Source organism: Hakea prostrata, chromosome 5 (genome assembly GCF_041222555.1).
Source record: "Hakea prostrata isolate BN-2017 chromosome 5, UWA_Hpros_2, whole genome shotgun sequence".
Classification (NCBI taxonomy): domain Eukaryota; kingdom Viridiplantae; phylum Streptophyta; class Magnoliopsida; order Proteales; family Proteaceae; genus Hakea; species Hakea prostrata.
The window spans coordinates 54,526,350-54,539,982 of NC_142604.1; the positions used below are offsets into that span (position 1 = coordinate 54,526,350).

At 37.1% G+C, this 13,633-nt stretch overlaps 1 protein-coding gene across 1 annotated transcript; it reads right to left on the bottom strand.

The window, feature by feature from the left end:
* Window positions 1-2,612: 2,612 nt before the first annotated feature.
* LOC149016590 (salicylic acid-binding protein 2-like) lies at window positions 2,613-4,216 on the bottom strand. The gene is made up of 3 exons (XM_089155888.1): window positions 3,646-4,216; window positions 3,440-3,559; window positions 2,613-3,192 (listed from the first exon to the last, which is right to left on the bottom strand). Exons 1-3 carry the CDS (start codon window positions 4,141-4,143, stop codon window positions 2,854-2,856), a joined length of 957 nt encoding a protein of 318 aa, XP_089012014.1. The 5' UTR covers window positions 4,144-4,216; the 3' UTR covers window positions 2,613-2,853.
* Between the last annotated feature and the right edge of the window lie 9,417 nt (window positions 4,217-13,633).

A 13,633-nucleotide genomic window follows, 5' to 3' on the forward strand; every position in this document is an offset into this window, starting at 1 on the left:
TTCCTACCAAAAACAGAATCAATACTTTCATTTATCTATGTCCTCTGCTCAGAGTAAAGGAACCAAAGATGTTCTGTTTTCCTACCAAAAAAAATGATTTTCATTCTTCTTTTGGGTAAAAAGGAATCAAAAGATGTCTATTCATATGAAGAGAAGAAATAGTCACAGGAAACTAATGGAGACTAAACTCCAAAACACAGTTCTTTTTTCCTTTGAAAACTGATAATGAAGTTTCATAATCTCAATTTTTACCCTTCCCAGTTCCATTCGCCCGATTCCTTTCTGCCCAAGCCTGTTCAGCAGTTCTCTCTCTCTCTCTCACCCCACACCTTCTCTTGACACTCAGCCCCTCTGCTTCTGTCTTTCTCCCCAGTCCCTGCCCCACCCTTTACAGCATTTTACAGTCCCCATATCTTTTTTTGGGTGAACTTACTGTCCCACCTCTTTTTGGTGAATTTTTACAATCCACTTCTTTTCAATAAATTCAAAATACAATTGATACGATCAAAGGATTGCTCAATCAGTAATGATTGGCACCTTTTAGTGAAGATGTCACAAGTTCGAGCTCCTTATGATATATGTAATGATCCCCACCGCTTAATATAAAGCATTAACAAATATTCCACCACACAAAACTAACGTATTGATTCCGTTTCGGAAAAGAAAGTCTTTTTGGTAGAAAGGAAATCAGTCTTCTCCTTTTAACTTTCCCGTGACACCCAAATTGATTTCACACTGAAACCCAAAAGATAAGTCTTTTTGGTAAAAAAGAAATTAATCTATCCTCTCCCCTAACTCTCCTTTAAACTCAAATTGATTTCATACTGAAACCCAAAAGATAAATAAAATGGGAATCACGGACCCCCGAGGTTGTCTAGGCAAATTTAGTCCAAAAAAGCCATACTGCATATGCCTCCCATGTGGATTCAAAAGGCGAAGGACGGATAATCACTTTGTGATTTAAATACCCACACATTTAACCGAAGATTGCGCCACACATGCAACAAAAATCAATGGCGGAATGAACATGGGGGTTAAAGTACAAATATTAATATTTAATTTACATCATGAGATCTTCTAATTTTCAAATTTACGATTTCAAACCCAAAGTCGACCTTTCCGTCCTTTCTTCGTTTTTAAACCTCCGCAAAACCCTACCGTCATTTGAATCTTTGGTTCGATCCGAGATTTCGCAAAAAAAAAATTGAGATTTCTCCGCCGATGAGCAACCCGAGTATTTGCGGGAATCGAGGATCTGTCCCGCCCTTCTGTCGAAACCGAAAGGTGGAGAATTTGTCTTATCTCATTGAAGGCTTCTTGTTCTTCTCAAATTCAGACCGGCCTTGTCCAGGATTCACCGGAAATAGCTCGAAGGGGGCACCGAAGCCAGAAACGCGAGAGAAATTAAAAACGAAACGAAGAAAGAGCGAGAGAACGAAGGCGACGGGTTGAAATTGTAAATTTGAAAAATTAGAAGATCTCATGATGTAAATTAAAAATTAAAGCACCACCCCAAGCATCGAGCCATTGGTTGTGCAGTGTGGCGGAACTACGGTAAATGATGTAAGGGATTTAAGCACAAAAGGATTATCGCCAACCGACCTTTTGAATACTACGGGAGGCATATGCAAGTATCACTTTTTGGCTAAATTTGACCTAAGTCAAACCTCAGGGGGTCCAAGTGAAAATTACCCAATAAAATTTACTCCACACATTGTATTTATGGCCTATTTTGCTATTTGACACAGGGTTGAGTTCAAACCCATCAAAAGCAATTCCAAGATTCGAAATCTTGCTTCTCCATTCATGCTCTATAGACTTTTATTCCTCTCAGTTTATTTGCCTAAAATATTAAAAAGCCTTCTACCAATATATATATATTATTAAAAAGCCCTCTCAGAGCAGGTTGTTGCAATGGAATATAGTTTTAATTTCTTTTTAGTTCACATAATTATATATTTTAAGGGGAATAGAACAGTACTCTTTGGCATTGTAGGTCATGCATTTTCAAGCTATCAGACTTCAAGCCATCTAATTACTGGGAAATTTTCCCCTCCATAGTAAAAAGCTAACGTGTGAAACACCCAGTTGACGATAAAATACATCAACCAAGGGATAGGAAAGAGGAAAGAGAATAGCAGCATTGCATCAGGTTTGAAATAATGGAAGGTTTATTTATTTATATATTAATCACAAAACATTGAAAGATTGTCTTGAGCATAGAAATCACAATCACAATCAGGTTGTTAGCTGATAGCAGCATTTTTCCAACCAAGGGATAGGAAAGAGGAAAGAGAGTAGCAGCATTGCATCAGGTTTGAAATAATGGAAGGTTTATTTATTTCTATATTAATCACAAAACGTTGCAAGATTGTCTTGGGCATAGAAATCACAATCACAATCAGGTTGTTAGCTGATAGCAGCATTTACCAAGAAGAAGAAAAAGAAAGCACGATCAGGTTGCAATAGCTGATAGCAGCGTTTATTCATCCTTACGTAGTTAATAGTAACCCTAACCAGAAAACCTTGTTGACAGATTCTCTTGAGAAAAGAAAGCACAATGGGGTTGCCATGGTTGATAGCAGCATTTACCAAAAAAGAGCACAAGCAGGTTGCAATAGCTGATAGCAGCATTTATTCATCCTCACATTGTTGATAGTAACCCTAACGAGAAAACTATGTTAATAGTTTCTCTTGAACATAGAAAGCACACAACACAATGAGGTTGACATGGCTGATAGCAACATTTATTCATCCTTACATAGTGGATAGGAACACTAACGAGAAAACCATTGTTACCCTCTAGCACCAAAGGCTCATACTAGTTAAACCAGGTTGTTCCACAAGTTTGGTTCAAGCCCACCAGGCACCACGTCTGATTGAACTCAGTTTTGCTTTCATCTCTCCACCATAAAATGAATACTGACCAGCAATCTCTACGAGATGAGTAGCTAACTCTAGAGGCCTCGATAGCATCACTTCATGACCAGAACTTTGAATGGACCTCGCCTCTTTCACCGGGAAATTGTCGATCATTTCGCGTTGGTAATCAGCAAAAACTGCTTTATCATCTTCAATTACTATGAAGAACCGATCAACCGAGCCATAGTTCTCGTTCGTAAGTTGTACTCCAGATAGTTCATTGTTAAAGAACGACCCTGGCCTTCTCTGTGTGTGCATGAGAGCAACAACCTTGCAGGGAAGAAAATGATAGTTACTATATTATACACTCCAAGTAATTTAATGTGGGTGTTGCGCGTGTTCTGTGCCTAATAGAAACCATCCAGGTTTATGAGTGTTACGTTAACCAACTTAGCATGGAATTAAGTTAAAAGACTTGACTCAATTGATTCCATCAGCTTTGGAGGCATTACTCAAATAACTAATAGTGTGTTAGTGTGTGCTGGAGAGAGGGGAGGAGAAGAAAGGGCCGAGGTACCTCAGGAGATGCCATTTCATAGAGTCTGGTTTCCAAAAATTTCTCACCAAAGAAATACCAAGTCTCGGTCCCACTGGAAGTGATACAAGTGTCCACCCAGTCCTGCGGATACTTAGCTCCCTATTGCACACAAAGGAAGAGAATGGAGTCATTGAGATGGAAAAAGAAGAAGAAGTAATAAAGGATTAGGGTTTAGGGAAACCAACCATATCGAGGACATAGGACATGCTGTGTGAAGTGTCTGGCATGTAAGCAGAGATGAACACACCTCCGAGTGACTTATGAGGATACTTCTCCATTACAGCAGCTATACCTAAACCTCCGCCACTGTGACCCACAAGCAAAACCTTGTGGTCTATGCATTCCATCAAATCAAACAATGGTTTGGAGTAACTCCCAAATGTAACGTTCTTTATTGAATCCACATTTTTTGTGACTGAAGCTCCAAATTGAACGGTTGATACGTAATAACCTGCAGCCTCCAATATGGGTTTAAGCCTGGACCAATACCATTCTCCTTGCCCAGCACCATGGGCAAGAACGATATGACCCAGCGTTCCTGTGGGCACCTGAGGGCATGTAGGGTCTTGTTCGTTGAAGTGACATATTGGTGGATCATTTGCATTGGCCTGGAAGAGTTGCAGCAACAGAACTACCACCACCATGAGAGAAAACGCCATTTCACTCTTCCGACTGCTAGCCATTATCGACCTCGACCTCGACCTCTTGATACTTAAACAACTTGAAAGCTCTTCTTATCTCTCTTTGTATGGCTCCAGTTAGTCTTTCTTCCCCTATTTATGGTACCGGGGTTGGAACTTTTGTTAAAAAGATAAGAGATGCTGATGTGCAATCGATGTGACGTTCTATCCACTAAGTGAGATTACACTTATTTATGATAAAATAAATAAAATTATAATCAAAAAAATTATCAAAACACCCCCTCCATGATTGAAGTCTGTGCTCTTTTCATACTTTTCACACATAGTAGCATGGACTTCACTTTTAATTTTTCTTAGTTGAATTACACTTCTAATTTTTCTTATCAGAATTCGTCAGCAATTGATCCATTTTCTAATATATGGTAGAGAAATGTAAAAGAAACACAGACCAGATCCTAATTCATGAAAATCCTTTGGGATCATTTGGGGCTGACAAGATATCATTTATGGATCCAAAATCTCTCAGTCCAAACCTCTCATTTGTTCGAACTGTCCGACTGTTGGATGGGCAATGCTACAGACAAAGAAGATGGCATTATGATAAGTATTAGAAGCAAAGGCTGAAATGTAATCAGTCCATCTTCAAAAAGTGTGATTTTGTTTCAAAATAGATGGACTCTGTTTCAACCTTTGCATCCAACGGTTGTCACCCTCTCTAGAATCCGAGTTCATTGTTTTTCTAATCGTTTGGGAATCTTTTAACCTTCCTGATTGTATCAGTGTGCAATAGAATCATTTAGTCCTCACTAAGTTTATCGATACCCTCATAAGATCTTAATTATGTATATATATTTTAGAAATATCTATTCAGATTTCATTAAATTGACTGCCATTAGGAGTAGTAGGAACTTCCAACCACCCAAAAAAAAAAGCTAAGTATTATAAGTTCTATGTGGCCATATGGGGTTGGTGACCACCAGGAGTATTGATGAACTAACTTCCAAGGACTTAACACGAGAAGTCCGTGATCTTAATTTTCTCCAGTTTCTTTCTCAGGGTATGTTATCCTGTTTTCGTCTATATTTATTCCAGTGGGTGTGGGATATATTAGGGGCCCAAACCAAAACAAAACAAAGCTTGAAAGGAACTGCTCAGCTAATATCTCAGTTGGAAGAGGTGATGAACATACTGCTAAAGACTTTGGGATCAAAGTTGATGAAGGAAAGGGACAAAGGCCAGGCATGGGCCACTCAAGCCCAATTGCGAATGCATGGCTAGAAATATGAAACGTTGTTCTTCAAAGCTTTGCTGCTGCCATACCCATACCCTTGTCTGCATGGGGTCATCACCATTAAGGTCACCTGCAGGCCCTGCAGACCAACTCAGAAGGTTTTCATTACCTTTAAAGCAAGGTTTGAAAATCGCCCTGTGTTGCTGTGTTGGTGGCTGGCGACATATCGTGATATGCCGGGCAAAATTTAGAGGGGTGTCAAAGAAAAATAGACCTCTAGTTTTGAGGAGTATTTTGGGTCATTTTAGTATGAATTTTGTTGTGTAGCCTAACTTGAGGCTAATTAACACATTAGGAGCGTTATTTTGACCTAAAACATCACCTAAATAATGTTCCCAATCGACAAATGTGGTTGTATGCGGGAGAAACTGAAAGTCTAGAAAACTCACGGATTTGTGCGAAATTTTACTTAATCAATACAAACAATATAATAGTCAACCATAACCAAGCAAGATATACTCAAGATGCTAACTTCTAAAACAATCATTAGGTTGGTTGAATGATAAGATCTATACTTCTCAATAGAAAGGTCGTGGGTTCAACCATTGCGGACGATATTTTTAGTAAAGACAAATTAATAGATAATCAATCAGATCTATTATCCGATATTATTTTATATATCTTATATTTTTGTAACAGGTTACTTATTATAAGCTTCTAATCTAGGTATGTAAATTTTTTATTGTAATATTTTATTCTAGGTAGCTTTATGATTATGACGTTCTACTTTCTTTATTATAACATTCTATTTGTTTTGCCAATGGTGGATTAGTAGAGCGGTTAAAAACCCAACTTCCCACTAGGAGGCCGGGTTGCACCCACGGGCACCTATAGTAGTAATATTCCCCCCCCCCCCACCCTATATTTAAACTCTTCGAATTCAAATTAAAAAAAAAAAAAAAAAAGCATTCTATCTCTTCTTTTTTTTATGAGGAAAGTTTATCTCCAATTCGTTTATTTATATGCATTGCCAATCTAAACTTAACATGGTATCTACCTATCATTCGATTGTATCTTCTTCCTCATGGCAACCAATCCTCCATCCAAAGTTGCTACTCTAGCATATGCTAAATATCTTCTCTTTATGCCCTTTAGTCATTCTACTTCTTTGCTAAAGGAGCCAACATCACTTTTAACTTCAAATGTCCCTTCAGTTAGAACAAACAACACGAAATAGCGAATCGAAAAATAAACGAAAATGAAAACACACAGATATTTAACATGTTTCACACACCGATGTGGTATGCTATGTCCATAAGTGAAGAAGAAGAGTTTTTCCACTATGTATAAGAAGAACAGAAGGAAATCTCACAACCAATCATCAAGAACAGTGTTACAATAGGAGGTCAGAGTTCGAATCCCCTCGGGGCCAGGGGCGAAGCCCCGCCTATATTAATTATATAAAAAGTGCTTTGAGGATGTAGACGTGGTGCACGCAAGCTGGCCCGGATGAACCTCTTTCAAAAAAAAAAAAACAGTGTTACAATAACTCTCACTCAAAGCCCTAATTGAAAATTCAAAATCTCTCAATAATGTGGTAAGCAAACATAATATACATATATTTATAGACACCAATGAACAACATTCAATTTCATTGTCTTCTCCTCTTCTTCTCTCGCACTCTCTCTGGTTGCTCCTGCTGCTGTTGCTTCTCCTTGTTACAAGACAATGAACAAATCAATGGCGCTTGTTTTATGCTTTATTGTTCTACTGAGTTTCAGCTATTCGTTTTGTAAGGTTTTATTTTAGAATTGAAATTACTTTCATTTTGTTTAATTCAAGTACGATTTGAAAGCAAACGATTGGCTAAAGGGATAATAAGTGCTGTTGATGGGTTTCCTTCATTTACCAGGCCTGTTCTGGGCATAGACTGGATTCTTTATGTCTTATACCTTAGTCCTCTTCTTCTATTTTCTGTAATTCTTCTTAGCAAGTTCCTCAGTTCTTAGACCACCTTTTTTTTCTTCCACCTTTTCTTGAACAATGCTGATTATCTACGTAAGGATATTACGCAGGGTTTCATGATGATATATATAGTTATTCCTACACTTGTGTGGAAGGAGAAGCAGAAGGATGTATGTCATTGGGAAATTCTACTGTACTTATCATCAAACAAATTACCAAAAACAATTATCATCAAACAGAAAAGAATAGCTATCATAATTTTTGTTTAAAAAGAAAGGCCTACCAATGGATTCTATTGGGGGTATCAGTGTCAACTTGAAATCAGAACCTCGAACTGTCGTAGAATGAACCTAATGTAAATGGTTCCAGAGCTGAGAAAACCTAGTAAGATCTGCATGAATTGCAACCACCATTCCCATTTGAAATTTTGCATGAATGTGGTTAAATTTGGAGTTGGGTATGCTGAGGAATTGAAGTTCTTACTTTCAAGGAAGTTGCTAAGTATGCTAATGACTCGGATACCTTTAAGTGTACGACTATGCTTGTGCACATGTAGGAGAGAGCTATGTTAAGGAGTTGCTGAACTCTAGGGCATTTGTGTGCACAATGTTCTCAACAGTTTAATCATGCTTCCATCGGTGAGTTTTCTTGTGCATTTGCTATATGTTCTTCTCAATTTTTGGGTTCTAAGTCATCTTTGTGTTCTTCTCTGTGGATCTTGGATTCTAGGTCTAACAGTCATTTGACTGCAGATATTGCTCAGTTAGCCATTCATGAACCATACACAGGATCTGAAAGTGTGTATGTAGGTAATGGTTGCTCTCTTTCCATTACTCACATTGGTAGTTCTACGATTAAAGTTTCTGGTCATCAGTTTCTTCGATCTCATGTGCTATGTGTGCCAGATGTGAAGTATAATTTGCTTTATGTTGCTCGGTTTGCTTTGGACAATAATGTATGTTTTGAATTTCTTCATGATTCTTTTGTTATTAAGGATCAAAGGACTCATTCGGTTTTGTTGGAGGGGAAGGCTTTTAATGGTTTGTACTGTCTGTGGTTTCCAGATTTTTTTCAAATTCATACTAGGAATATTGTTTCTCATACTGTTGTTACACAACATTGTTCATCTCCTAAACAATGTCTTGCTGATGTTTTTCAATCATCTACTGATTTGGTTGTTTCTTGTGTTGATTGGCATCGGAAATTAGGTCATCCAGCCCCTTAGAGAACTAAACATGTTCTTCATCAGCTTGGTCATTCTACTTCAGCACTTCCTGCTTGTAATGCTTGCAAAACTTCACATAGTCACCGACAACCATTTTTGATATCTCAGACTTATAGTAGGAGACCATTAGATATTATACATACAGATTTATGGGGACCTGCCCCTACTGTTTCATTTGATGGGTTTCTCTATTATGTTGTTCTCATTGATTAGTTTACTAGGTGAGTTTACTAGGTATACTTGGCTCTATATATTGAAGAATAAATCAAACTTGTTTGATGTGTTTTTTGCGGTATAAAGCTTTGGTAGAAAATCATTTTTCTTTGAAGATTTGTTCTGTGCAATGTGATGGTGGTACTGAATTTAAAAGCTTGTCTAAAGAATTGGCTGCTAGTGGGGTTGCTCTACGGATTTCCTTTCCTTATACTCCACCTCAAAATGGTCTACTTGAACATAAGCATAGACATGTTCTTAAATCTGGGTTAGCATTGTTGTTTCAAGCTCAAACGCCCAAATTGTTTTGGTCTTTAATTTGCTATTAGGGCTGCTGTATGTTTGATAAATCGTTTGCCATTATCAATGCTGTGAGATAAGTCGCCTACATAGGCTTTATTTGGTGCCCAACCTGATTATTCTTCACTTCGGGTATTTGGTTGTCTTTGTTTTCCTTGGTTGAGGCCATATGCTTCTTCAAAACTTGATCCTAGATCTAAAGCTTGTATCTTTCTTAGATATCCATAGTCCTACAAAGGTTACTTGTGTTTTGATTCTTGTGCTAGCAAAATTTATGTCTTACGTCATGTGGAGTTTGTTGAGGAGCGGTTTCCTTATATGGAGTTTATGTCATCTTCTTCCTTACCAATTGCTTCAGAATGGCTCTCTGTAATGCCTACAATGCTTTTATCATGTAATAATTCAAGTAATGGGCCTTGTAATAATTCTGATAGTAATGGGCTTTTTAATAATTCTGGCAGTAATGGGCTTTGTAATTTCTTTTAATTCCAATACCTCACAAGGGTGTCATTTGGGTTCTGGGCTTGGGCCAGATTTATTTAATCCAATTGTAAACCCAACCCCTCCAAATATTAGTGAAAATACCCAACCCCAAGGAATAGTTACTGGGTTCCAACAGAATAATGGGCTGCCATCTACCCATCTGTTAGCAAACGGATCTACTGGTCCTACTACAAAACCATTGATTTCTAGCCATCCTATGACGACAAGATCTAAAAAGGGATTTTTAAAACCTGTTGTGAAACTCAACTCAATATTGCTTCAGTTGAAGATTTAGATGTTCCCACTTGTTATTCATAGGCTGTTCTTTCACCTCATTAACGCACCGCTATGCAAGAAGAGTTTAATGTACTTCTTCAAAATGGAACATGGATATTGGTTCCTTCCACATCTTATCAAAATATAAATGGATATAAATTGGTGTTTTGAATAAAAAGGAAAGTTGATGGGACAATTGATCACTATAAGGCTCGTTTGGTAGCAAAAGAATATCATCAAAGACACGGTTATGAATTTGGCAATACTTTTAGTCTTGTGGTCAAACATGCAACCATTCACGTTATTCTCTCTATTGTTATTCAGCAAATATTGGCCCATTCGTCAATTAGATGTTTCTAGTGCATTTTTGCATGGAATTCTTGATGAGACTGTTTTCATGGAACAACCTTGAGGTTTTGTTGATTCAACTTTTCTTGTTGTCAACTCAAGAAATCATTATATGGTCTTAAGTAGGCATCTAGAGCTTGGTATAATAGGTTGATTGCTTTTATTATTTCACATGGGTTTCAATGGAGTAAAAAATATTCTTCTTTCTTTTTCTACAAAGATGCTTCTGCGACTATCTACTTTCTCATCTATGCCAATGATGTCTTGGTGATTGGTAATAGTTTGCTGGCAATTTCTTCTTTATTGAAGGCTCTGTCGACCAAGTTTGCAATCAAAGTTATGGGCGATCTACATTATTTTCTCAGCATTGAAGTTGTACGCTCATCTACGGGGATGTTCTTATCTCAACAAAAAAACATTATTGATCTCTTAGCTCATACTAATATGAGTTCTACAAAACCGGTTTCAACTCCTTTTGCTTCTGGTACAAATATGTTTCTTCATTATGGCTCTCCTTTATCTGATGCTACCGAGTATTGGTGTAAGGTGGGTGCTTTACAATATCTTGCAAATACTATGCCCAATATTGGTTTTGTTGTTAATCAGGTTGCTCAGGTTATACATGCCCCAATGGATGTTCATTGGAGTGCCGTTAAACGCATCCTTCTTCATTTGAGAGGAACTTATACCATGGGTTTATTTTTCTCTAATTCATCTTCTATGGCACTAACTGCTTATTCGGATGCTAATTGGGCTGGGTGTCCAGAGGATCATTGATCCACCACTGGTTTTTCTATCTTTCTCGGAAGTCATCTTATCTCTTGGACTTCTAAGAAACAACGTATTGTTTCTCGATCTTCTACCGAGGCGGAGTATCGACCAATTGCTATGGCTGCTACTGAGTTGGTTTGGATCCGATCTCTCCTTGGTGAGATTAGTAGTTATTTGTCTTTAGCACCCCATATTTGGTTTGATAATATTAGGGTCACATATTTGACTGTCAATCCAATCTTTCATGCTCGTACCAAGCATGTTGAGATTGATTTTCATTTTGTATGTGATTTGGTTTCTTCCCGTCAACTTTTGGTACGTATGTCTCCAAATTGGATCAGTTAGCTGACTTACTCACCAAGGTCTTTCAGGCTCTCATTTTCTTCAGCTTCGTGAAAGTTAACGGTTCTCGATTGTTACACTTGAAGGGGAGTGTTAAGGAGTTGCTGACTCAGTCAACTACTGTGTCGACTCAGCAAACAACTCAGCAAAGTAGTTTACATTAGTATTCCTCTTTTGTAAATTCTTATAAATATGTATACTCCTCTGCTTATTAAATATATGAAAATACTTACTCAACAAGCTGTGAACTTCATACAAGTTACTTCAATGCTGAAAAGAAGTGATATTAATTAATAGAGGGAGATATCTGTTGTGCATCTTGCATCTAAGCATCATGCTAGATATGTATGGATATTGTATCGATTGTATCCAATATAGATACATATCAGCTACTATCTTATCGTATATTATCATTGGATACTCTAAACCTTTCTCATGCCCCATATGGGACCCTGGAGCCACCTTACCATTATCCCTGCTGCCTCAACCTTGATACCTATAAGGCAAGAACAAATAGGGTGACAGTAAACTCTTCTAGAATGAAGGTGAACCTTTGGAAGGTTCAATGGATTGAGCCCAGGGTTAAAGCGAGCTTGGCCCATGGAAGCTAACAGGTCGTGACACTGGGTAACAAGCTTTTCTATGGAGTGTGAGATGAATTTTACTGAACTGCTGCCTGCTTAACTTTGCTCAAACAGCTATGGAGATGCTAATCAATCTAATCACAGTTCTTAAGAGAATTTAATTATTAAAAGGATTTATGCTCCAGCATGGTAGCATCAACTTCCTTTCTTCAGGCAAGTAGTGTAAACCCTACTTGATATTTCTGGAACGAACCCTTTCCAGTTTTGCTCGTGTAGATGACTTTTACCAGTTCCATCATCTAACGGAATGTATTCCTTTCTCTTGATCCAAACAAATAAAAGCTATTACAGTATGAAACCAATGTATCAGCTTTCTATTAAGAGTACGTAAATTCACACTACATATAGAGTTAACCAGGATTAATCATAACTAGACTTTCTATTTATAGGATATTCCTACTTTCGAATTTGATCCTTGCCCTAGATTGTAATCAACTTAAAAAGCAGAGAAAATAGCAGTAGAGAAAAATAGGGGAAATTAAAAATCTGGTCGTTTAAATCCCTTTCGTTGTATAATAATATATTTTGGAGCAAATTACATGTCCCTCCTGGACACTTGTAATCAATTACACCTGTTATCTTAAAAGAAAATTAATTACATACAGCTGCTAATCTTGAAAATTAATCGTGATTTAAAAGGACCATCTTACTATTAGTGTCTGTTTGGTTACATGAATCTAGAGATTTCAAATCTTTAGATTCATGAATCCAGAGATTTATACCCGTTGGGTTGCAAAAATCTATGGATTCAAGAAATCTAGAGATTCATCTTTTTACACTAAAAACGTGAATCTGTAGATTTATGAGTATGGGGTGAAATAAAAACTCTAAACATTTGTACATTCACAAAAATCACAAATGAATCCATAGATTTAGGTTAACCAAACAATTAATTTATGAATTATGACTCCATAGATTTGAAATCTCTAGATATTATGAAATCTTCTTAATACTACTTAAAATGACCTAATAACCCTTATTAACACAATTAGAGCCCAAATGTATTTGTAATTGAATTTCTTTTGCGAATAATAACTGTAGTTGATTACAACTCTTGAGTGAATATATGTGATTTGCTCTAATTGTTCTGTTTGCTTTTTGGAGCAGAATTTCCTACAGTTTACTTCTCAATCCAAGAAAATGTTGTTCCAAAACACATGTAAACGGATATTATCATACACAAATTAATTATCAATTAAAATTTTGAGGTTATGAATCACGTTTTATATTAAGCATAAAATGAGAAGCAAACAGCAAATCTAGATTTATTCTCCAATATATTTGCTGATGTTCTTTTGCCTGCAAGTCTAAAACACTTCTTCAACCAACAAGTGAAAAGAATAAGAGAAGAATGGGATCTTCCGCCTTTATTCTCTTTTCCTTTTTCCATTCCTTTATTGTTCAATCCTAGCTACTGTATATCACAACCAATTTTGACTATTTCACGAGAATAAATAGCTTCCCACTTCTGCATTTCTTGACACCAGCGAACAACATTCAATTCCATCGTCTTCTCCTCTTCTTCTTTCGCACTCTCTCTGGTTGCTCGTGCTGCTGCTTCTCCTTGTTACAAAACAATGAGCAAATCAATGGCGGTTGTTATGTGCTTTATTGTTCTACTGGGTCTCAACTATTCGCTTGGTATGCTTTTCTTTTAGAATTCAAATCACTTTCGTTTTGTTTTTCTTGATTCTAGTACGATTTGAGAAGCAAAGGATTGTTTAAAGGAATAAC

Bases quoted from the DNA above. Each gene is read 5' to 3' on its own strand.
- LOC149016590 (XM_089155888.1), bottom strand. From the start codon at position 4,143: ATGGCTAGCAGTCGGAAGAGTGAAATGGCGTTTTCTCTCATGGTGGTG. The intron at 3,560-3,645 runs GTTGGTTTCCCT...TGTGTGCAATAG, and splicing joins TGTCCTATGTCCTCGATATG to GGAGCTAAGTATCCGCAGGA. The intron at 3,193-3,439 runs GTACCTCGGCCC...CTTCCCTGCAAG, and splicing joins ATGAAATGGCATCTCCTGAG to GTTGTTGCTCTCATGCACAC.